The sequence below is a fragment of the Larus michahellis genome, chromosome 6 (genome assembly GCF_964199755.1).
Source record: "Larus michahellis chromosome 6, bLarMic1.1, whole genome shotgun sequence".
Lineage (NCBI taxonomy): Eukaryota > Metazoa > Chordata > Aves > Charadriiformes > Laridae > Larus > Larus michahellis.
This window is the reverse complement of record NC_133901.1, coordinates 61,943,673-61,969,378: the sequence shown is the minus strand read 5'-3', so window position 1 is coordinate 61,969,378 and position 25,706 is coordinate 61,943,673. Positions and strand designations below refer to the sequence as shown.

General features: G+C 39.7%; 1 protein-coding gene across 23 annotated transcripts in view; it reads right to left on the bottom strand.

Moving 5' to 3' along the window:
- Positions 1 to 2,335: 2,335 nt before the first annotated feature.
- Positions 2,336 to 25,706, bottom strand: part of ADD3 (adducin 3) — a 112,813-nt gene continuing 89,442 nt past the window's right edge. For 12 of the 23 annotated variants that reach the window (XM_074592911.1, XM_074592920.1, XM_074592915.1 and 9 more), the window contains 12 exons: positions 16,246 to 16,384; positions 14,570 to 14,721; positions 14,365 to 14,445; positions 13,145 to 13,294; positions 12,104 to 12,247; positions 11,917 to 12,015; positions 10,681 to 10,863; positions 9,589 to 9,846; positions 8,421 to 8,540; positions 7,020 to 7,109; positions 6,457 to 6,580; positions 2,336 to 4,727 (listed from right to left, as the gene is read on the bottom strand). In XM_074592911.1, coding sequence (XP_074449012.1) covers positions 4,429 to 4,727; positions 6,457 to 6,580; positions 7,020 to 7,109; positions 8,421 to 8,540; positions 9,589 to 9,846; positions 10,681 to 10,863; positions 11,917 to 12,015; positions 12,104 to 12,247; positions 13,145 to 13,294; positions 14,365 to 14,445; positions 14,570 to 14,721; positions 16,246 to 16,384 — 1,839 coding nt within the window. In that variant the 3' untranslated portion in view covers positions 2,336 to 4,428. Of the gene's footprint in view, positions 4,728 to 5,425; positions 5,522 to 6,456; positions 6,581 to 7,019; positions 7,110 to 8,420; positions 8,541 to 9,588; positions 9,847 to 10,680; positions 10,864 to 11,916; positions 12,016 to 12,103; positions 12,248 to 13,144; positions 13,295 to 14,364; positions 14,446 to 14,569; positions 14,722 to 16,245; positions 16,385 to 17,586; positions 17,692 to 25,706 lie in introns of those variants that run through there. The other 11 variants (XM_074592902.1, XM_074592900.1, XM_074592908.1 and 8 more) reach the window with 2 other exon arrangements.

The window sequence follows — 25,706 nt, the reverse complement described above, 5'->3', positions numbered from 1 at the left end:
GTGCTGGTCCAAGTGAAAACTGCTCATGTGTGTTGCTCATGTACTGCTGTCACGTGTAAAATGTAAAGCTGATGTAATCAAACACTTCCAAAGAACAAGGCTGTAAAAGTTCCTCAACGTCACATGCTGGCAATCTTTTACCTTAGAAACCTTAATTGCTGCTGGCTTTGCAATTGAGATCAGAAACTGTGGCAAAGGGCTGAGCAACCATTGTCTTAGGGCTGTGCTTTCTACTATTCCTCCAAGAGTCCGTGCAAGTTTGGTCTATCTGCAGGTCTGTAAAAAGAAGAGTCTATACAGGCTCCGAGACAGTTAAAATGCCAGAAGCGCCCATCTCCACCGAACGCCCGCCCGGCCTTTGAACCGCACACATGGCAGTGCCCAGGGACAGGCTGACTGCGCTCTAGCTGCCTGCATGCACATCGCCAGGCAGCTTCTAATTAGTGCTTTTCAATGAGTCCTCCACCTCATTTAACATACTGGATCTCTGAAAGAGCAAACACCAACCCGCGCAACGAGCCATGGGCCAGGGCATGCAATTCTCCGCCCATTCCCAGGCAGGGAGAGGAGGAACATCAGCGCTCACGTCAGAAGTTTCCATCAGACCCACGTGCCCGGCCCGGGACACAATGGCCCTTTCTCCCTGTCCTTGGCGACTTAGCAGTACATTGTTTTTGAGAAGTTTCCACAGGCTGAGACAGTGAAAACTCAACAGTTTTGCAAACTGGACTTATAGAAATTAGAAAATCTTCAACTACTGAGCACCAGAGTAAACTGCGTACAATAACTCAACTGGCAAAGCAAGAAATTACTGGTCAGAGTGGCCTATTACAGCCTTCACCATGATGATACCCTGTCTCCTTGCAGCATCTAAAGCCTGATCTAAAGTACACCTCGTTCCGCAATTTTTGCAAATCAAGCAAAATCTGGTTTGCTATGTAACACTCATCTCCAGAACAGGTGAGAGCCTGTAAAAGAAGTCGGCAGGTGATCACCCTGATCATGATACAGATTTTAGTATGGACACACAGAGACAAAAGTGGGGTAGAAAGATGCGCAACTTTATAAATCCTTTGTTTTCCTTTACAAGGTTCTTAGGTGGTGGCTTGCACGTAATTCCACATAGCATCCACTGCTGCTTCTCTGCATTGCTCTTTTTTGGGTTAAGTGTCCTAATGGTAATAATTATTTCCTATTGTGTCAGTGATCCATTTTGAAGCTTGTATTTCCAAGGGCTCCTGCTTCCAAGATTTAAGCCTTAATATATGTTATGCCTGCCACAAACACCTACTTTATTCTCACGCTTTGGCTTGCAGAATCTCAGATCCTTCTTGTAACACCGTGAAAGAGTAATATCTAAGTGAAAATAAAGGGTCTGCTCTGGTTTGTAGACTCTTGGGAATAAAGAGAGTTCAAAGAAGAAAACCATAGACGCGCTTAGCCTTACAGCGTAAGCTCCTCCGTGTTGATACAGTGTCTACTTTTGTGTTAGTGCAGCACTAAACAGACCGCAGATGCTCCTGGAGACAAACAATAGTAAGAAAATCACTTCAATCTTGGTTAAGATTTATTTAAAATGCCGAACCAACCAAAATCATCCTCCCACACAGGGACTGAGTTCATGAAACTGTCACCAGTCTGGGAGGGCTGGACTTTGCCTTTCTTGTAAACAGAAACAAAAGGCTGATTTGTGGAAGGACAATGAAAATAAACATTTGTCAAAGTCCTTAAAGACATTTCACAGAGCTGATATAGCTATAAAAACATAACACTGCAACTTCCGCAGCCTCAGACTCCGAGGCACACCATAAGTTGGCAGGGCATGACACAGACGTCTTCAAATAACTTTGCATTAAAAGCTATCCCTACAAAACCCCTTTGTTTTCATTAACAAAATGAAAAAAATAGTTATTTCCCCAAGCTATTTCCCTGCTCTGTACTTACACAGCACTCAAACCACCCGAGTCCCATGTCTCAGGCCAGCATACGTAAATCCATGGTGCAGAGCAGAAGACAGACCAAGAAGCTGGGAATCACGCCCGGGGAGAGGGCAGCCTGCAGCACAAACTCAACCAGGGTTCAAAACAATGGCCTGACAACGCGGCATATTTTACCATGGGCCTGTCCTCTTTCATCTCCAGGATCCGCGACAGAGAAAACAACTGTTCTCTAATAAGATCAGACAATTTCCTTGCATTGCGTTCAGAATAAGCGCAAGCAAGAAGCCATCTTCAGAATAAATTCTTGAGAACTAATGTGCATAATCAAGGCATCTTTTCTACAAGCGAGAGATGCGAGAGCACCGTATAAACAAGAGGCTGCTCTACAAAATCCATCTATTTAAAATACTGTTTATTTGTGATTTAACATTAATTAGCATTACATCTATGAGCAATTTCAGATAACATTTATATATTTTCCACAGGACACAAGAGTTGGCTGGCTCATTCTTTATGCCAAAGCAAGTAAATAGAGGCATTAGCAAAAGGTGCAAATAGTTCACGGTTGCGTTTTAAAAAATATTTATGCACATTGCATTCATTTAGATATATTTTTTAAAAAGTTATGAAAAGCGTAGTTCACAGGTTACTGTTTCTACATATGTTGTAATACAACACAAATAATGTAGAACATAAAAAACAAAGTAAGCAACTGAAAGTTTCCACTATGATTAAAAACACTGATTCCAGTATTTAGTGATAGCTAGAAAATTGTTTCCAGGATCCATTCCAACATTGCATTATCACACTTAACACGGTCAAAGCTTACCAGCCCCCGAACATGCTATAATCAACATTTTTGCATGCCAAACCACTCTCCAGCCATATTTAACAATTATATATTGTATAATATTTCAACCGGCAATTTGGGAATCACATGGATCTTTAAAATGTACGTTCTATTGCGATGACTGATTTACAGACAATTTGACACAGCGAAGAGAACCCTATGTTAATTTCTATGTTTATTTCTATGTTTAGTTTGTATTTACAATACAGTAAAAGTACTAAAATGACAATATCAGTAAAAATGAGTAAGTGGCAGTACCACCCTTACCCATGGCACTAGGCTCTGATTTGCTCTGGGTTCATCCAAAGGACAACACAGATTCATGAGACCCTTTTACAATTCAAATGAAAGTGAAGAAAAAAAAAAAAAAAAGGAAGTGTTGCACTCTGTATGAATCCATACAAATTATTTAAAACATCTAATATGGAAATGTCACTTTGCTGATTTAATAAAAATATCCCACAATCCATATCATATATTTAAAAAAAATAATCACCAGACTTTTACTTTCTTTGTCTCCTCCTATTTTCTTACTATTTCACTTTCCCTTTTAACAGTTTTGTTTCCTTCATTTGGTTATGTTAAGAGATTATTTTTCTTCATTCATTAGCAATACCACGAGAGGAAAAAAAACCCCACAAGTAATTTTTAAACATGAATCCAGTTCAACTTTATATGCTTTTATCTTTTGATTTCTAAGTCCCTGGATTCCTGAATTATATTTAAGTATACTCTAAACCAAGCATTCTTAAATACACTCTACTATTAAATGCTTGGTTCACATGCTTATAATACCTTTATACTGAATGGTATACAAACATTTGAACATATAAAATCTTCTTTTTGTTTTGCCAGTTAAACTAAATTATCAATGTTAAGTGTATAAAATCCCCTTTCTTGAAAAATAAGGGTTCCCCCCCCCCCAACTGATAGAATAAAAAAGAAGTCTTCAAAAATTATATTTCACTAAAATGAAATATTTGGCAAAAAAGTTATTGAAGAATGGAATTCTTTAGACATTTTGTATAATTCCAAATAAACTTTCTCTTACACAGTTTTTCCCCTAATATTATGTGCCAGTGTATAATATTTCTATATGATCTAATCTTAAAAAGATTTAAAGGTGTGCTGTTAATATGCACCCACTCAAACAGGGGTACAGAAACATAAAATATATGGTCAGAATCACAATACAAAAATGTATGATCTGGTTACCAAATGAGACAGCAGTTTTAAAAGTCATGTGATCACTCATCAGTAACTTTAATAAAGACTTTAAATGTACTGAAAAGTTTAAGGTCTGCAAAATACTCCAAGCAGAACTTGCTGCTGCATACTGTGATGGTATTCCATCTTGCTATGACGGTAATTGAGCACCTGCCAGTGTAGTTCTACATGAAACTAATGAATGTTTCAAACCCTCATAGCAATTTTGGACACAGTTAAGTGAGAGATGAATTAATTTTCAATTAACATGAAAGGTTTTTTTGTTTGGTTCTTTTTTTTTAAAGCAAAACCTCTTCCAGTTCCTTTTTGTTTAGGTTAAAAGTCCAGTTACTGCACACCCCTAACGCTACGCTGTTAATGGTCAACTTAAACACTTAAAATGTGCAATGTCTCCTCACAACAGAACTGCACTTACGCTTCCACTTTCTCCTTCTTTTTACTCTTTTTCAGGAAAGATGGGGTGCGGAATTTCTTCTTCTTCTTTGATGGGGATTTGGAAGGTGACCCTTCAGGGGACAGGGCCTCTTCTATCTTTTCAGAGCTTTTAATCGTAATCTCTACGCTCTCCACAGTACTAGTGGTTAACTGACTGACCCTCTTGGCGAGATCTTCTTCCACGTCATGAGCATCTTCCTTGCCGTTCACCACCACAACTGGCAACTCCACAGATATTAGGTTAGCATTCTGGGTATAGAGATCTTCATGATTTTCTGAAAGAACAGACAATTTTGCAATTATTTATGTACACTATCATGCAAAAAAACCCAGTATTGAAACAAAGTCTGGACTGTGATCCAAAGAATGAAGCCCAAAGTGCTTAGATATGGGGCTTTTTTCCCCGCTTTATTTGCACTCTTGCTTGTAAGCAGACAATACTGTGAAAGCATCATTAAAGGAAAACAGGCTGAAAAAGCTAACCTTATCTCTGCCAGGTACATATACAGCTCAAGCTGTATACAGTATATGTAAAGACAGTCTACACAGCACATACATCTACAGTCTCAAGCACACTCAGAATTATGCTTTACTGCAAGAGACTAATTTATGAAAACACAGCCATTCCATACAGAAATCTTTGGAGAAGTAGCCTTTCAAAATGCCTTCTTAGACTCTGCTGCAGAAGTCTTAGGCAAAAACCCTAATCTTAACACTTTCAGTAAAATAAAAATATATATCTATTTCCTCCACCATATTAAGTTTCAGTATGCCTGTGTCATTTTCTGTTTGTGAGAATTATGTATTAGAAAAAATTGGGAAAAATAGTTTTCCGGACAGTCCCCAGCCAGACTTGGTAAAGGAGGGCTCTTTTTGGCTTAGTCGACTTCATGCAAGTGTAAGACTGCAACAGAAGAGTGGATGACTCAGGTTTTCAGGGCCATTGGCATGGTACAGAAATTGCATGGAATACCTTCTAATTTTTCTGGGACATTTTGCGGGGATTGAGTTTGTGACTGAATTTGTGACACAGATGAACCGTCATCTGAGAACAATTCCTGTTCAGCATCTGCAGGACAAGATTGGAATTAGTAGCCACGCAAAAGGCAAAAAAATCAAGCAAGAGTGTCAGTGCTAGTGCTACAAGACTTACAGCTCTGTTAGCATTGCATTGCTCATGCTGACAACATCAAGAAGTTAGAATACGCAGTTTAAACTCTATAGAATTATGTATTCACACATTTTATCTGCTAACAATCACTATATATATTAGTTCTTTAACAGAAAGCATTAAAAAGGGCGGCACAGTTGCATTCTGGGTAGCATGCCCCGTGGTTTTATCTAGCCCTAAGTCACACAGTTTGCTGTTATCGTAAGCTATCATGCCCTGAATGTGGCATATAGCAATATTGTTTTATTACACAATATTAGTGAAGAAGAACGCATAGTTAAGTGTTATTGCTAAAAAAAATAGTCATTGACCCTGAATTAGTAATTCCCTATGGAATAGTAGAATTGGAAGAAGATGTAAAAAGTGAAAGTAGGTGAGTCTTGCACGCTGTGAGAACAGAAGAAAAATTAAAGAAGCCAAGACCAAGCATCTCAGTAAACTTTTGCTCAGCTGGGCACAGACCTGAGCAACTTGATCTAACTTTGATATCAACTTTGCGGAGGAGGTAGGACTAAGATGACCTTCGTGGGCTCTTCCAACCTAAGTTATTCTATGATTCTGACAAAATCAGTCATCATGTTGAAGTGTGCTTTTGTCAATCCCGTTTCAGTGTGAACCTTTCATTGCTTTAATTCTAGCACTAACCAAAGTAAAAAAACCCAAAACATTTAACAAAAAATTCTACCATCTCAAGGAATGATTATTTCTAAAGTAGTTGCCAATAGTATATGCTAATAATTAACGTGTATGCATTTTTACAGTAGATCTTTTCAAACTAATAATGAACTCATCATAAAAATGTAAACCCCAACATTTAAAAACACACCACCGACCTTCCAACCCTTGCTGCTTGCGCTCAATTGTTTTCTTGTACTCTTCCAGTTCCTTTTCTGTGAGATGGCTGAACGGGTTGGGTGGTGCCGGTGGTGCGTGCTCATCATCTTCAAATTGCATTGGCTGGAAAAGAGAAAACCACAAAATTTAACAGTTAAAAAAAACTGAAGCAGGCAAGCAAGATATATACAATTAATGTCGCTTTTTTTTGCCCAAAGTTTGGTGACACCAGATTGGCTGGGAATACAGAAGAAAAACACAGATGCATCCAGACTGAAAATGACCCTATTTAATAGGCATTCACACAGTAGTGAACAGACAGAGGTTTTACTCCATTAATATTAACAGCAGGCAAACTTACCATGCATATCTCCATTTGAAACTAACATTTTAAACCTCGGAAATGAAACACGACTAGAATGTATCACGCATCCAAAATTTGGAATTAAAATAATCACTTCTAACAAAGCATTTAGAAAGAAAGTGACCCAAACTGGTGTTTGAAAGACAGGCAGCCAAATAACCCAAAGATTTGTAAATCAATTAACTGTGTCCTACTCACTGGACTCGGCTTTTTATCCACAACAATCCCAGCGAGCAGCTGAGACTGTGGTCCTGCTGTCTTTAGGTCGTATCGGTTTTGCTCCCTTATCTATATAGAAAAAAATAAACCAGGTTAGAAACAGATATTTCTCTTTAATAAATCCTATACCCATCAGCTTTGCAAAGCCAGTAACACAGGCAGCAGTGAATGGCTGGAGGATCAAGCTTATGCTACTGAACCTAAAAATTAAGAACTCCCCTTTCAGCTCTGAATACACTGCATACGTTGTTTAGCCCTTTGAGTACTCCAATATCCGCCCTAGTCCCAGCTCTTGCACTTCATGCAAGCCACTATTTAAAAATAAGCACCAAGGAATAGTATGTGTCTCAACCTGTCCTCTCCATCCCCCCAAAATAAGTGTGATCACAAATGTTGGTGAAGTTTTTCCTTCTGTGAATACCTCATTATTTTTCCCCAGCCAACAGCCTCTAGCTTCACATTGTCAGTGCTTAAGAGACTGACAGATCAGATATAAATACAAATACAGCAAATACAGATCAGATTAAAAAAAAAATCTACTGCAGCAAAATAAGAATAAACTATCTACTGAGACAGTTACGTGCACGAATTTAAAAATCATTGTTTGGGACTAGTGTTATTAATCTCTAGATGATTAGAGGGTGCCTTTCCAGTTCTAAGGAAGGGAGTTGCTCCTTCTGACTCCAGTTCAGTCCCCATGGACACTGATATGATGCTCTCCAAGAAAGAAAAAAAAAAAAAAAAGTAATCAAATGGAAAGCGCCCTGAATATCTGTTAATATAGTTATGCCTAGGGTGGAGTTATTTTGTCAGTCTGACAGTTAGAGTCTTATGTGCTGGAAGGGAAAAGCAGTGAGATATTTGTGTTTAGAGAGAGGTCCAACAATAACCTCCCATTTTCTTTTTTTTACTGCCATTAGGAAGCAGAGTGGACCACAGAAACTCCTGCTTAATAAGTGCTAGGAGAATTAATAGAGAACAGAGTGAGATTACAGTCCGAGATTGAATCATGCTGTAGATGACGCGCGGCAATTCGGTTCAAGTCAACACCTAATTATCCACTAAGTATAATGCTAAATAGCAGGGACTACCATTTCTGAACTATCATTTCCAGAGTTAATACTCATCCTTCATCAAACCATTGCATTCAAAATTTATATATATACACACATATATAGCGCGTATGTATCTACAGACTCCATGTATATCATACATTTAAATACATGCTTTTTTGTGCCAAAAATCACATACATCGTAAGAAACTCCTTAGTAAAATCTGAACATTAGAAAATGAAATTTTACTGCCGTGTTAAATAATTACTTGAACACATAATTTTATTTGGAAATGTTACAATTTTCATTTCATAACACTTCTTTTACCTTATTTCTCTTTTCCAGCACTTCACTTGGGTTTGTGTTTAGAGGAACAAATTGGTTTGGATCTTCAATTTTGATTGGCGTTCCTCCACTAGTCTTGGAGGAGTCATCAGCTTTCATCCACTTTAAGGAAAAAAAAAAATTCAGTGTTGTCTTACTGTTATTACTGTTAAAAAGGAGATATAAAGAAAGGACTTTCTGACTTTATTCTCAATTCCACATGACACCCACAATATAATCCCGACTCCTTACAAGTTTGTATGTTTTCCCAGGAGGATTTAAGTTGCCTTGAACAGGTATCATCAAGAATACTTTTTGTAAACACCAAAATATATTCCTGAAAAATGCAGCACTAACTGTGTACTAATGAAGTCATATTTAGAAAGGATGATGCTTCCTAGTAACTGGCATAGAGATCCACCAGCTCCAGAGCCCTTGTTCATGCCATGAACTTCAACCGCTGCTAACCACACACTTTGTCTGGAGTTTTTTTTCCTTTGTAAGTAAGGTTTTACATCAGTTGCTGAGGGTGTTTCTCCAAACTTTTAGAAACTCCATAGCCTGCCAGCAGGAGGAGCTGATGCATTTACAGTTGTACTATGCAACTGGGAGTAGCCCCGTGGCAAATAACTTGTTCCATAGTCCCATGAGAGCCACCTCTCTCCAGGCTGGAAACACAGTGGAAGCACCTTAGTGAGACGAAGGAGGAGGAAAAATCTTGATCATCATTAGAAGTAGTAGAATGAACAGACTATTCGAAATCTTTTTTCAGCAGGCTCACAAACAGGGACAGGTAGAGACTAGTTAGAGCTTGTGTCTCCCTTGTGTAGAGAACAACCCATGGGTTATTTAAAACCTTCCTATATTTGGTGGATAATTAATAGTACAAAAAGATATGGTAGAAAAAATGTTTTCTACTTCAGTAATCAGAAGAGCTAGTAACAACAAGGAAATCATTGCTAAATTTTAGCATGAACTGTTACTATTCCAAACTGAACCCCCTGCTGCCCCAAACAGAGGGGACCCTTAGTACTTATGTCATTAAATCTCCCAAAAGCCTGTTTTGATTTTCTTGGTAAAATTATTTGCTAATCCTGTTAAAGATTTCCTGTGCATAATTTGCTTTCTCTCAAGTGTAAAAACCAAGCAACTGCCTAAAGTATCTACCTACCGTGATCTTAGTCCTGGGACTGGTTTCCCCATTCCAGGACTCCTCAGGCACATTGACTTTCAAGTATGTGTTTGGAGAGTTCAGCCATCTTGTCTTTTCCCTCTGTTGCCTCTGCGCCAGGAATTTCAGGGGGGAAAGCGGGACTGTGTCATCTTCAAAGGAAAAGGCAGTCACAGTGGCTGGGATCTCAACATCACTTTTATGTCTGGGCTTTTCCCTGACTAATGGTTGCCTATAGGCATAGCCAGTTCTGTATCCCTACAGAGGAGGAAAAACAATGGAAAAATGATTTCAAAAAAATTAAAAGAAATAAAGCAATCAGAAAAATGTATCCAGAGAGAGCCATGGAAGTTTTGCGCTGCTCTATGTGCATTAAACAGGTCCACCGAGCTCTACAGAGAATGGGCCAGTGGTGTCGTTCATCATTCATACTATTAATATTCAGGAACCCTGTTTAAAATACCCTGTACAGTAGCAGTTGAACAGGACCTCACTCACACTGCACCTTCCTCCCGTATTCGTGAATGTCTGACCAAATGACCTGCTCAGGTTGTGACCCAGGTAGCATTGGTGAGGACGTTTATCTGACTTGAACAGCAGCACATCCTAGTTCATGACACTCTCCCCTTCCTCACTCTATTTGTACTAAAGGCTGTTCGTACTGCGGTGAAACAGACACTTCAAACAAATAATAAATTATCATCATCTTTCTTAATAGTAGAGTTGTTAACAAAATATAGAGGTAATCTTCCACGCCTACTTGCCAGGGTGTGATTAAAATTTATTATTACTATGAGGCCACTATAAAGAGCAAATACATTTGTGAGATGGGTTGAACAAAATTTAAGTTCAAAACATTATAAATTCTTATTAAGACAGAATACTACTGTCAGATACACTGACGTAACAAAAACTAAACTGAGCAGAAGGGATTTCGTATACACTAAAAGCTACTCCATCTTGATTTTCAACCTCACAAAGAAACAAGAAAAATAAACTAAAAAAAAAATAAATCATTTGCTTCACAGAGGCTAATCCTGCATTCAGCAGCTTACAAAGACTGTATGGACAATGCCATCCATGTGCTCTCACCAGGTTGTCCAGCATCCGCATGAGTGCTTCAAATTCTTGCTCCCCAACTTTCCATTTTTGTTGCGAAGCCATATTAACTCCACCTCCTCCGGTTGCTGCCACAGCATGTGTGGAAGGCTTGAACTTCTGCAGATCCAGTAGTAGGAGATTGTCTATCCCACCTGCTCCAGCTAATGCATGAACCTAGAGACATCAAGGAGTGCATTCCATTTGTGGAAAAGCTTTTGGATTCTCTTTATTTCTGAATTCACAGGAGAAACACTTAAACACATGCTGCAGTTATTTCTCATGCTGTTTTTTTTCTGTGTTAAAATGTATTAAATATACAGCAAGTGATTCTTATGGAAAGAATGATAATATCTGCTAATAATTGCACTTTAAAGGGATAGACTCAAACACAAGCTTTCAAGAGTACCTTAAAAACGTCTTTCTACATCACCAGACAAAAAATTTTTCATTTTTATATACATTTCAAAATGAATGAGTGATTGAACTCAAAATGAATGGCAGGTGAGGGAGGAGAGGAAAGGAGTGGGAGACTGCCATTTGCACCTCCAAACACCTACTTGGGAGGACAGGATCACAGGGGTACTAGTAAGAGCAAAATGATGAAATTTCTGGGGATGGGTTTAGGAGTTATGAAGGGCAAGGACGCTTTCGGCGGTCTCTCCCCACAGGTTATATACAGATAATACCTAGATACCTAGAGTAGGTAGCTAAAGTTAGCCAAAACAGAAACAACCCATTTTGGGACTCAAGTCATTTTTAAATATGCTACCCTCTACCATTGCTCCAAAGGCCTTTTGTTTATCTAATTTTACAGATCTTTGCGATCACAGGGAGAAGTTTCTTTCCTTGTCACAACATTCAGCTTTGATACATGAGCTGGATGTCGAGAGATCTTAAGTCACACTTCCAGATGCAGTGAGTACCACCGAATCTTATCATCTGACAGATCCCCTGCCTGAAGCTCACTCTTCACAGCACTCTACAAAACCTGTACCCTTCAGAGTGTAACACCACCAGTACTCACTCTAGGAAGAATGATACAGTATTTGTGCTGTTCCTTCTATGTTTTCTCGATTACTCCAATTTCCCTGACTTTGATCTGGTATATTATTACTGGATTCCACAATCCCAAATATTTTGTAATATTAGAGATCTTCCATCTGGGATATAATCTATAACTTAGCAACATAAGCATTTGAAATTAAATACAGATAAATTCTCTCTCACCTGTGTTTCACAGGCCAGTTGCACATTGAAAATATAGTGGAATGCTTCTTCCAGTGTCTCTCCTAGTGCTACCACACCATGGTTTCTCAAGACTAATACCTAGCAAATGAAGACACTAATGTTAAATGGTAGAAACTGGCGCAGTACATGAAAATTGTTTATGAAGAGCGTGAGTGGGGCTGAATACCTTGCAACTGGGTCCAAGAACTTTCTGAAGCTGAATTCTCTCTTCTTGTTCATCAAGAGAACCCTGGTAGTTGTAATAAGCAACATCTCCCAGAATCAGAGCTTCTTGTGATATGGGAAGGATGCCACACTTCATAGATGAAACCTGTTTCAAGAAAATGAAGTACTGATAATTAGAAAAGAATGACATTCTCAACCATCCAAGCCTTAGCAGGCTGTACGTTGTATCTTTGCCAGGAGAGAGACAAACTCTCACTAGTGAAAGCTAAGAAACAATATATTTTTTTCCCGAGTCTAATTTGCAATAGGGTGACAGAGCTGCTGCCACCCAACCTAGGGACAGATTCATTATAAGAACACATGAATTATCCCAACTAAGTTAATTTTTGTGAATTTTATCCATGTTTAATTCTCAGTATAAGCCTACTTAATGATTTTGCCTTCTTTCCCACATTTATAACTTCAAAAAGCTAATATAAAAGCCATTCCTTTTTTTGTCTGTAGTCAAGGAATGCACATATATGCATTTAATGTAAAATAATAAGATTTTATCTATTTATCTCAAACCAATTCTTTCAAGTCTCCTTACAGTTTTATCATTGTTATATAGACCATTTTAAACTTGTATGTTAACTATGACTTTTTAATAGTGAGGTAAATCCAAACTGAACATATAACTACTAATTAAGCCACTTAAAAATGGAGCTGCATAATGCAAATGATGATGTATACAGCACATTGTATGGTCTAAGATGCTATAAATTAAGCCTGTGTAAACTATATACTCTACAGCTGCCTCAACCTGAGTACAACTGTATCTGAGCATCAGTTTGTTCCTATCCATTTCACTGTGGTGGCCCAGCCTCCTACTCTGCTTATTTGACAACGTCACACCTTTTTTTACTAGTATAGAGTCAATGTTAAAAAAACAACCAACCACCCAACCTGCTGTGAGCAAGGATTCAGATTCAGAGAGATGATCTAAGTTCATAAGGCAAACCTGTTTTCTTTTACTCTCTATGCTAGACAGAAGAAGACTTACAGCTGCTGTTGCCGGGGTATGTATGTGTATCACACATCTGACGTCAGGGCGCGTGGAGTAGATGGCCACGTGTGGACTGAATCCTGCATTGTCAATACTTAGAGTCGTACTTCCCTGGTCAACTACATCTCCTAGGATGTTTACCTTAACCTGAAAAAGTCAAACAAAGGAACAATATTCAAAAAGTTTGTGACAACTGCCATTATCTGCAAACTACCCTCCCTTGGTGCCAAGTTTCCCCCAACATGTTTAGGGCTCAGAGCATGAAAAAAAAGTAGGAGAGCAGCCATGAATCTGCGTCTCAATAAACCATCCTGCTGTTCTAGCCCTTCATATTTATTGGAAGTCCAGCCATGGAATAAGTAAAAATAAGTCCCTAATACAACATATATTCCTCTTTGGTCTAGCTGACCTTTCCTTGTTGCTGACTTACAAAAATGAACTTTGTTAACATTTCCTACATTTTAAATAAGAAGAAAATTCAGTCTCTGAGAAATTTCCAATAAGAAAATTAAATGCATAGGGAATTTTCACTTTCATGGGAACATTAAAATAATAATTCCAGGATCAACAAAAAACAACAGCAAGGTCATATGAGGCCTTGTTCTCATGTTTGTATTTTGGTTCTGTGTTCACTGGTGTAACGCGATCACTCTCAATTTGCTACCCCTTCCAGCTGGATGTAGTTTCTTTACAGATACGTACTGACATGAAGAACATATGGCAGGTTCTGCACCAAAAGATGCATGATTTAGCAGCTCCTATTGCCTAAGTGCCAATCTGTAACTTCACCCAGCTCTTTTGTTAGGCCTGGGGAAGATTATTCAAGTTTATTTCCCCACTTGTAAAGATAAGAGCTGATTCTGCTAACACGACTCCTACAGAGTCATTTCATATGTATTAGCATATTGTCAGGTTATAAAAGGTTGCTGTTACACTGTGGCTATTTGATGAGCTGCAGCAGACAGGAAAACAAAACTTTGCTGCTCCACATTGAAGCTGAAGACAAAGCAACAGAAAGCAAAACTGAACCCCAAAAGAAATGCTGAGGACAAAGGATGCTAGTATCGAAATAGTTAATGAGCATTTAATCTGCTGGGTAAACATTAAAAAACAAATAACAGCATGATTATAGTTCAGAAGTCCATTTTAACAGCCACAAAAGTCTTTCAGAAAACAGGTTGAGCCTTGGTGGTTATTGCAGCAGGTGAATCACGTACCAAATTAGAAGCTGAGGCTTCAGAAAAGGACAGACCTCTTGGAATGATTAGAATATGGTCATGTTCTTTGCTTACTCTTACCTGCAAAGGAGGAAGAAAATGGATTACTGATCTATTTTTGAATTTATATTATTCAGAGGGAAAATTAATTTGAATGACTAGGTTAAGACTCCAAATAAAATTTTTTATTCTCTAAAATACTTACTGTGATATAGGCATTTGGCAAATGTGCCCACCCGAACAAGTCAGCTAATCTATATAAACTGGCTAACTTGCAACGAGTAAGTTTTTCTCCCTTAACAAACGAGGAGGTATCTATCCCAGGTAGATCATTGATGGGTGTAATCATTCCATGGCCTGAAAAACAGATAAAAAAAGATGATGGCCAGTCAGACAATTAAATAACTTCTAGGTATGCTATGATCTTCCATAAGCAGTGTATTTAGATTGTTAGCATAGCAGTACCAGCAATTATGAGACTGGAACTGCACTGCTAGGATTTCCAAGGTCTTTACTGAAACTGCTGTTTAGGACAGCAGGAACCATACCCCAAATTTAAGTCTTCATCTCTCTTTCAAAACATGAGAGAAGGAAAATACAAGTTTCCTTTGACGTACCACTTGAACTGTGAGCTCCCTCCTGATTCAAGATGCTATATAGGACTGGAACTGCGCTTTAAGATATTTGCCACTAATGAAGTATTTTTACATGTTTGAAAATTACAGGAAAACACATTCCTCTGGACTGTTGGGATGACACCAGTATAAGTAATCTGAAGTCTCAATCTGAGCACTTTAATTTAGTTGTAATGAAGAAATTAGGATTAGTGCAAGAGTTCTCAAACTGCTGGAGAGAAGAGATCACCTCTTAACAGAGAAAGCACAAAGATCAATTTCGCTCTTTGACTTGTGACTACACAAACATATGCTTCTCCCCCTCTCGAATGCATGATATCCTCTTGAGAGCTACAGCCTTTGCTTATAGGGAGAGTTAAGACCAAAAGAGGTAAAAGTCATTTTGGTTTTCAACAAAAAAAGTATGCACTTTGAGATTAGTCATCCTGTCAGAGTCCCTCGGCAAATGCAGTAGAGGCAACAGTTGGACCCACAGTCTCCCTGCCCAGCCAGAGACCCGGAGATAAGATTATTTGGGCTCTCTGTTGTTCTCTTCTTCCACTTGTTTTGTTAAATGAGCTCTGAAGAGCCAGTTTGATACCAGTTCTCAAAAGACGCTGAATGCTGACAGCTGCCACTGTACTTCAGGCTTGTAAGCTCCCATATGATGTCCACCCACAGAACTTAAACTGACTTTAACGTTTCAGTGCTTTACGACTTGGAAAGAAAAACTTAGGTGTTAACTAAAAGATCCTAGTGACATCTTTGTAACTAGAGTGCATACTACAAGCTGGTTTTAACTGTGGGAGCTGTTTGTGTAACAATTCAGTTTGCCAGGCTATATCCCCCGCCTCGTTTTTTAAAAATAATAATTTATATGCAAGAGTAGAAAAAGAAACAATCTAAATTGTTATGTATTTCACATCTCAGTTTATGCTCATGTTAGACTGCTAATAGTAACGGGGTGCAGCATTTTGTTCCCCATCTCAGTTAAACTTTTATTAGAAAATTATAGAATAACTGAATGCGAGGACTCCAAACATTTTGGATATCATTATATAAATCAAAGAGTTTGAGAGAAAGACACTTAAAAAGGAAAGTTAAGGCCACCATCTGTACTACTTCACAAGCAAAGCAAGCTCTGACACAACTTTTATTCAAAGAAAGAGGAGATCCCAGCATCGCTAAGCCCTGGTGAAAATAAAAAAAATAAAAAAAATAAAAAAAAGAGAGAGAAAAAATGTAATTATATGCGTAATTCACTTACTTAGTGAAGATGAGGAAAAACCTGCAAAAGAGCTTGCTGTAATGTATTCAGCAATCTGCTGTAATGCAAGCAGTCCAGTGGGGTTATTGCCCTTCTTCATCTGTTCTTGAATTAGGCATTCCAGATCTTCTCTAAAAGCCTGTAGAAACATTTGAGAATCATCAAGGAAACCTGGCTTTGATAGAAATGAGATTATTATAGGTGGGGCTGGTAGCTTTGCCTATTATTAATGCTACACGACACTTCCCCTTAGACCTTGTTTTTAGCTGCTTATGACTTTGTCAGACTTTAACCATTTGACCTAAACTTTGTATGGTACGTATTGGCAATTTTGGGGGCAGGAGGAGGGAGTTTGGTCATAGAGTATTAACTATTTCCCAGAACAAAACAAGATAAAATGTATTTTTGTAAATGCTAACAAAAAACCATTTTAATCAATAATTAAAGAGTTCTCCATATTTTGGAAGAGGTAGTTGAAATTCAATCAGGATGTGTTGCTTTTAGTGCTGGATATTTTTTAATTCTGTAATCACTCTGAAAATCCATCCAAATTTGATTAAGTTATAAACAACTGGAAAACTGGAGCTCATCCATCCCTAAGTAGTATCACAGACATGCAAAAACTAGAGAAACGCCGCGATGTCATCTCCTCTCTCTGTCTTTCCTTCTCTCAAAGGGAAAAACCCTTCCCTCTTCTCCTGTATAAAATGTCTGCAACGCCAAGAGATAAACTCTTGCAGAACATATAATGAAATAGGTTTTCACAGTGTCAAATATAATATACTATGCACTGTGGACAAAACTTGTCCCTTCTAGATGACAGATTAACCACTACCCACCACAAACATCCGTCCTAGGACTACCTCAGTCTTGACATTTCTAGACTAAGTAAATCCTGTTCCTTCAAACTTCCCTTATAGGTTATATTTTCTAAGCCTCTCATTATTTCTTGGCAGCATCTTCCAGCTTTTGACTGAACCAGCAGTACGCAAAGCTGCACACAACACGAGCTGAGGTGTATTGCGAATGCTCTTGCTGGTTCATTCCAGAAAGACATTTGGTGCCTTTACCACGCAGCTGACTCCTATTATAACTCCAGGCTATTCCCTGTATGTAACTGCTCCTTTCAGTTTGCCTTCCTTAGTAGAGTACTTGCTCCCAATTAAAAAATGAAATAGTTCTGTATGGCAAATGTAATTTCTTCACTGAATTTTAATTCAGTCCTCCAAAACACCCACTTTGTTGGGTAAAATCCACTGATCTCATGACACAGTCTGTTCACCAACAGTTTTGACTCTAAAAGAGACTACCAGACCCCACAAAAACATCCTTGAGACTCACCTTGATATGGCCTCTGAGTTGGGCAGCTAAACATCCATAACTACACCTTTATTTCCAAGTTTTCAGACACCTGTGCTCTTCCTTAAAGTAATTTTGTCAGGATCATGTGTACCTGCGAGTTGCCAGATTTCCGTAAGTAAAGCCTCTAGGAATTCACGTGGACTGACTACGCAGAGATCTGTTACGTGGATCTCTTGGTGCAGACCAGACTATGCATGCAGCATCCCCCAGACAGCTGAACAACCTCCTGCCAGCCTGAAGATACACAGGCAAAGTCAGTTTTTTCTCTTTAGTGGCTGCTGTAGGGAAGATCTGTGCAGCAGGGGAAGGGAGCAGATGTGGAAAAAGGAAGGAAGAAACAAGGAACGGAGTGAGGAAAGGAACCTGTCTGGGAGAAAGGAAGTGGAGGTATGTGAAGTGGATCAGCACTGGGAGTCCATAAGGGAAACTGATGGGAGGCAATTGCCAGAAAGGCAAACAAGGATTTGTGGAAAACCGCAAGTGGTGGGAGAAAATACCCCGACTCTCTTCCTTTGTCCATCTGTAGATGACTGTGAAACCCACTCCCTCTCAATGTGATTCAGCTCTGAGGATGGCCATCATCATCATGACTCCGTGTGTTCCAATGGCAATGTGGGCACCACCCTTACTGGCAAAATAACGAGCACTGTCCCCAGTCTGGAACCCAAACATGGCTGCAAGCCCGGACTGCTGGAAGTCAGACACACAAATGTTGTTTCTTTGCCACTCTTGCACACAGATAATAATCTTTAAGCATACCACAGTTGTCTTGTCCCCGTGCCTCATTTGGCATACAGTGGCTAGTTCTCACTAGAAAAGAAATTCAGTACTTTTTCCTCTTCTCATGGCTCAGCATGTGGCCCTGTGCCCTTTGTGCACGCTACTCATACTCTGTTCAGATGACAATTATTATTTATCTGACAAAATTTTCTCTGGGCAGATAATTACTGTAAATCCAAGTACTTCACAAGCATTAACTTACTAATGCCCAAAACATGTCTTTAAGGTGCATCAGGGCCCTGTCATCATTTCCACAGAACAGCAATGTGGAGGTTGAGTTCAGATGTTTCCACCCATTTGGGACATTCATTTTGAGAGGCCCAGAGCCCCCTCTGCAGAGTACTGGGGCAGTAAGTAGCTTCTTACATACTCCTAGCACAATGCCCAGTGACTATTCAAGTGCAGCACAGGGTGTTTAATGAGAGATACACAGAAAAATCACAATCTGAAAATCCAGGAAATTGATGATTCATCATCACTGAGAGCCCAGATTAAATGCTTGAGGTTGGTTAGTACCTAAATCTGGGCATCTCTCACTACAACCAAAGTGGTTCTGAATGAAGTTCAGATGCACATGATTTATACAATCCCCTGTAGAAGACATAAGGATTTTTCACTTAACTAGAAGAAAGCATTTTGGTGGTCAAACAGTTCACAAGTGCATAGAAAAATGAGCCAAGTTCCAAACCTTATGTTCTACCAACCTGTTTGAAAGTCTGGGAGATGTAAGATAACAACAGAAGTACATCCTTGGCCCTTTGCACATCGTATCCCTCACATTACAGAATGCTTCCCCCCCGCCCTAAAAACCCCTCAAACACATGAAACAGACGTTCAAGCACCAGCCATCCCAGCACCAGCTCAGTTTTCTGCTAATGGTTCACCATGAGGCTATGGTTTTACAGCACTTTCTCCTTCTGTTACCATGATCTATTAAAATTGCAGAGACAACGACTGGCCAATATAGTTCATCAACAAACTCTACTAACACTTACTTCCAAATTCTGTCATTCCAAGATATTAAATTACTTCTCAAATATTCCTGAAAGAGACCCCCTGCAAGAAAGCTCTGCCATTTCACACTCTGCAAGGCTGAACTGCTCTTCCACTCTTGTTTACAATCTGTATATAAGGAAACAGCACATTTGTAGTCTCCTGGGGGCCATGTGGAAGACAGAATTCATGAAATTTATGGAAGTATTTCCTTGGGAGGAGATGGAGAAAAACAGTTATCTCTACAACATTAAATCACTCTCACTTCAATTCAACAAGGACTATAAAAAGGATCTGCAAAAACATTCACAATAATCTCTTATTAGTCATATTCAGACTTTTTTTTTTTTAAACCTGTACAAGTAATGTTACTTGTACAGGTGAAAAAAGGTAGTGTAATACATTTTAGGCAATTTTTGACAGAAAGAGTTTTTGGTTTATTTCTTATTGTATTTTTAATTCTTCTGCTTTCTGATCATGCTATTTTTATTGTTCTGAGCTTAGTTTTGCTCTCTGATGCTAACAGTAGTTTATTATATACTTGCTAAGGCTACTACAAATGCGGATTTAGTGTTGTACCAACAATTTTCTTAAACCAAAAAACAAGCTTTCCTTAAAAATTACTTCAGAAATAACAAAAGATAGGAAAGAGCCAGGACAAGCAGCAAATATGGCGGTTTGGGATGAGCTGTAAAACAGAGGTGAGGATATGGATGAAGTGCATAAAATACGCAATTTATCCACGTGCCAGTGCGCAACAATGTTTTCTAGCAGACTGCAGCCTTCAGTGTGTCATGCACATGACTCACGCGCATTCCTCCATACATATTTATGAATATTTCAATACTTTTTCTTCACTGCTACAGACCTTTAAAACTCAGACCTGTATGTCCTTAGATAACCATCCCACATGTGCTAATACAACCTTCCTCCATTCCTGATGGGCTCATGTGAAGGACATCACCTACTTCTGGACAACAATTTACCTTAAATATTAGCCATTACATGAATTATTTGTATAGGAGCTTTCACTGTACAGCATTGTTTTTTGTAAAACCACTACCATGCAGGGTTCCGATTTTGGGATGGGATCTGAGCCATTCAGCAGCAGGAATCTGCTTCTGAAAAACCTAACTGCAGCCTGGAAACCAAGCAGTTTGGTTTTGCGTTAATTCACAAGACTGCGGTATATATATAGCATTACACTGCAACTGCCCATAAGTGACCAAGTAAAAGTCACGCTTGAGAGAGATGTTTTCAAAAAGATGACAAAGACTCTGCTCTGGCACAAAGCAGATATTTTTCAAGCAGAAAGGTCACTAGTAATTTCAGATGTAGTATTTGACAAGAAAATGCTGACAAAAAAAAAGCCGTACTGTCAGATGAATGAAAAATTATGTTATTCAGCTGTATGCTCAGCATTGCTCAATAAAGTTTCAGCTCTGGGATTTAAACAGCTCTTTGGGTACATGTGTTTTTGGTTTTTCATATTCTTTTAAAACACAAACTTTAGACATACGATGATACAGTAAGAGCAGAGACATTTTACAGTGGGGTACCGAGTCCCAAAGCGAGAAGCAGAGCACCTCATGGCTGCTGCCCATCAACACAGTTGCCCCATCAACACAGCTGCACCACTTCTGGACCCGGCCACCCTGCCTGTGCCTGCACCAGTGCTACAGCAAAGCTGCTGCCTGGATAACCGACGCCACCGTAGCTGAGAATTGTTTCCTGTTTGCACAAGCATCCTTCTGCCTTCAGAGAGTTCACCTCCCCGGCCAAGCACCAGTGTCCCCCATTGTTTGTGCCGGAACAGCACTTCAAGCATCCTGCTGAAAGTTTGCATAGAAAACAGCCCGTGGTATGAAAACTGGGCCCATGGCAGCTATTGGTAAGGAGGTAGAGCAACATGTCAGACAAGATGCACAACTAGGAGGATGCTGAGTAGAACTTTTATTCACCTGGCAGCAGACAGACACCTAAGCGAATATCCTGACCTCAGTATGCAGCAGGCTGCAAACTCCCCTTTGACTACTTTGGACTGAGCTTGTTCTCTTCAAAACTGCAGTGAGCTGAAGTACACTAAGTTAGGCCAGAAGAAAACACAGTTTTGCATTTACATCATGAACCAAAGCATCCCCTGCACGGCCAAGCCCGCCAGCTGCTGACCTGACTGCCCTGAGCTGGTGGTACCTGGCCGCTCCACCTCCATCTCACCCACATTCTGAATGGCCACTCCATTACCTGCACTGAGACATGAATTTCCCCACAACTCACCAGTAAAAACATACAGGGCAGCTCAGCCTGTCCCTAAAACTGTTTCTAGAACTTCACTGTTTCTAAGCTTTCTAAATATTTCTAAACCTCCAGCCAGCTCTTTTACACCAGCTTAGCCAGCCTTACATTGTACTGCAGCCTGCAGAACAGAACTTGATAGAGTCATTAGCTGCACGATTAGGTCAACGTCTTTCTAATATCATAAAATTACTTCTCCAGAAATATTTGCAATCATCTTTCAAATGCTCATCACAAACTCAAGCAGTTTACATGCAAAAATCTCTAAACGTAGAGCTGCAAGGGCTCTCTGAAACTCAAGAGCGAAGTTACAAGCCTCAGTTCTGACTCATTTACTTCCATTTTCATTCAGAAGGAAGTCTAAGTGTGAGCTGACAGCATAAATTGGGGCTTTTAAGAATCAAAGCAACATTTGCATGTACCAGTTGACAACTGGTATTTTTCAGTCCACACAAGCAGCAAAACTAGAATAACTAACTTACTAGAATAACCTATTTTACATGAATACACCTCTATATGTAGCACAGAATATCAGGGTTGCTAGATAATGATGGTATTAATCTCTTCATCTTGGTAGGCAGCTCTTTGAGGATGTTAAGAAGTATGCAGGCTCGTAAGTATTTTGACTATCTTTCTATGCTTTTTCTTGTTTGTTGACCACTGATTTCTCCACGTACTCCTTATCCACTCAAAAGAATTAGAAATAAAATAACAAGAAAAAAATTTTCACTGTAAATAGAGAAAACAATGGTATACAGGTCACCTACAAATACTCCACACCATTGCAAACCTTTAAGAGGAGAAAGCATGAGCTCACATCAGGACTAATTACAGTAAGGTCCAAATAGTTTGTCAATCCACAGGAAAGTAGACAGAAAACATGAGGTCTCTATGTTTAATAGCAGCACTGCTGTTAGCCTAAGAGCTGCAGAACAACACAAGAAACCCCTTTACCCATTTTCACTTTTGCCCTTTTTTGATCAGTTTATATACCTTAAATCCATTTTTAAAAAGGGTCTAATTCAACTCGTCTACATATAAATGTGCCCACAAAAAGTCTCTAAGCCAAATCACCACCACTGAAGAAAAGTTTCAAAAACTTAACTGATGCTTTGTCCTTGAGAGCGAAGAGACGTTAATTTTAAGTCCTGTGCTGTAAACGCAGCTGCCTGCGGAGAGGAAGACCTTCACTGAAACAGCCAATGTGGCTTCGTAACAGGCTGTTTTAAGACTGGAGTTTAGATACAAACAACGGGTGCCCTAAGTGGAAAAGGGTGGAGCTGGCCACAAAAAAAACCGCCAGTGAGTTAAGGCTGGTGGGGAGAAGATAAGTCACAGAAAGTGTTTGTTAACACCGTGAAAGAAAAAAAAACAGGGAGCTTCTGCATTAAGACAGAAAGAAATAGACACTGTATTAAATATGGGGAATTAGGTAAAGTTATAATAAGCTCTTCACTTGCAGTGAAGCGTGTGGGTATCTGGGCTGGATTCAGTGACTCGATTGACAGCAAGCTGGTCCCATACAGGGCTCAGCCTGTGCCGGTTTTTCCAGCTCCTCTAACCTGGTACACACCAGCCTTCCTCTCCGTGAGCTGAAGCTGTGTTTCCTCCTGCGATAAGCAGCCTCAAGATACCCTATGATTAAAGCAAAACCTGAAGCACTGAACTCCTTTGCAAAGCCCAGCTTCAGCACAGCCAGCTCCCGAAGTCCCAGCGCCAGCAATCCCCACGCTCACACAACTGCTGCTGGGAATGTGGGGTCTGCGTCCCTCCTTCATGTTTTCTTGTGGAGTAAAGCCATGCTATGCATCTTGCTAGACGGAATATAACCACTGAAATTTGAAATGGTAGAAGAAGTCGTATTTCAGTTTGTCAGGGGTCTTACGTATTTCTGAGCATAATTAACTGTTTTTTCAGTAAGCGCAGAAGTAGGGAGGGTGGGAGCCCCCAGGACAGACTACAGGCAGAGCTCTTGCAGGGCGTTCTGGATGCATGTGCTCCTGCAGCCAGGGAGGAAAGTCATCAGGCATGACTTTCCAGGCACTGTTAAGAGCTTGTACTAAACTAAAAGATTATTTAACAGCAAAAAAAAAAAAAAAAAAAAAAAAAGACTTAAAAAAGAATACAGCTAAGTAAGTCCTTTTAATTGTTATTCATTACTTGTACTGCAATGGAAACCCCTCTTGCTGCTCTCACCAGACCAACTCTTGATGCCTTCATCGGACAGAATTTACAAGGCTAGTGAATGAAAGAAAAATGGTGGATTTCTTTACAATGCATTTTATTTTCTATCTCCCTATCACTTTCCTACAGAATTAATTCAGAGAATTATTTGCAATGAATAACTTCAAATACATAAAGGACCATAGGAAAGTTATCAGGCAAAGGAGAATGGATCTGATTGTTGAATGATTTGAATAATTTAAAGAACCTGGTGCCAAAAGCACAACAGGATCCGCAGACAGTCTCCGAAATGACAAAAACCCAAACCCAAACAGTTCAACAACCAGCAGGAAGATTAGAAATAAGTATGGGGGAAAAACAACAAAAAATAATTAAATTTGGAAACTGTTGGCATTAATATCTAATGAAAACAACAGTTCAAACTAAATGGAAAGCAGCAATATGGAAATAAGAAAGGAGTTAATGGTAACTTTCATTTTTAACATAAAAAAGCAGGGAACAGCACAAAACCCTCAAGTGCTCTTGCTGTGCTGGTATGCATCAGAACACGGATATGAACTGACCCTGCACCATCGCAGCTACAGAAATGGAATTACGGCAATGGGATTACTTGGTTTCTCATAGAGATCTAGTGGCTGGCCTTGAATTAACACAGCACTACCCTGAGCACACATCCCCCCTCACTTAAAACACTGAACTTGCCCGGCCTGCCCCAGGCTCAGTGGGATATTGTCATGGCTCAGAGGGGATCTTGAAGGGATTTTTAAGAGACCTTTTCCAAAGTGTCTTAAATGATGTGCCAAGTTGAGCTCATCTCCCCTGTGAATGAAATGTTCACAGGTCGTATGACGAAAGCATGCCATGAAAAGAGCCTTTGTGATGAGAGGAGGGTCATGACTCCCTTGAAGAAGTCATGAAGATGTCAGAGAAGACGGAAGCCAGAGGAGGGAGCTGCAATGCGAGAGGCCTGCCCAGTGAGGAGGTCCCCAGGGGATATATGAGGTTGCAAGCCCTTCCTGGCCAAAGGGCGATGCTCCTGAAGGATCTGAAAGGCTTTTGAACTTGTGGGGAAAGAGCAGTGGAAGCTGAAACATGCGAGGAACTGAAAGGACTTTGATATTTTAAGAAAATAAACTGCCCCAAAAGGGAAAATACTGCACGTTCACCCAATACAAAATAAAGTAAGCTAGACAATTGCAAAAGCTGGGGAAAAAAATAAATCAAACCATCCTTCATCTCTGTCCTGGTGGTTTGAAAATAACGTAGCCAGAAAAAAAAATTCAAGTGTGGGTGGGTTTGCTTGTTTTTGAGAAGAAAAATCTGCCTGCATGCTAAGGCAGACCTCTGAATAGAGGAGTTGCTAAGCAGGACTGTTATCTCCCCACTTTTTTGGGCAAGACCAGCCGCCGGCGTGGGAGGCAGAGGCGTGTGTGCATGTAAAAGGCAGGAAGGAAGAGAGGCACGGGAGAGAAGTACATTTTTAACCTCAGCATAAAAAAACCCCTGACTTTGCAATCCAGATGGCTAGACCTGAACTAGTGCCCTCATGTAATGGCAGCGCTGAGCCAGAATCGCCCCGAACGCCCTGCAGAGCCACATGGATCGTGTGTGCGCTCTCTACATCCAACGTGAAATTAAAGCAAAGCATGATGAGATCCTGTCAGCAGAGCACTCAACTTAAAATCAAGCAAGCTGCAAATAACTGGGTGTTTTGTATGCAAAATTGGCAAGTACACACTCAATAGGTCTCGACAAGCTGCACAAAACTTTCCCTGGTAAATTCAAAACATAAACCAGGCATTTAAATTCCAATATGCGGGCATTTTTATGTTTACATATTTCATCTG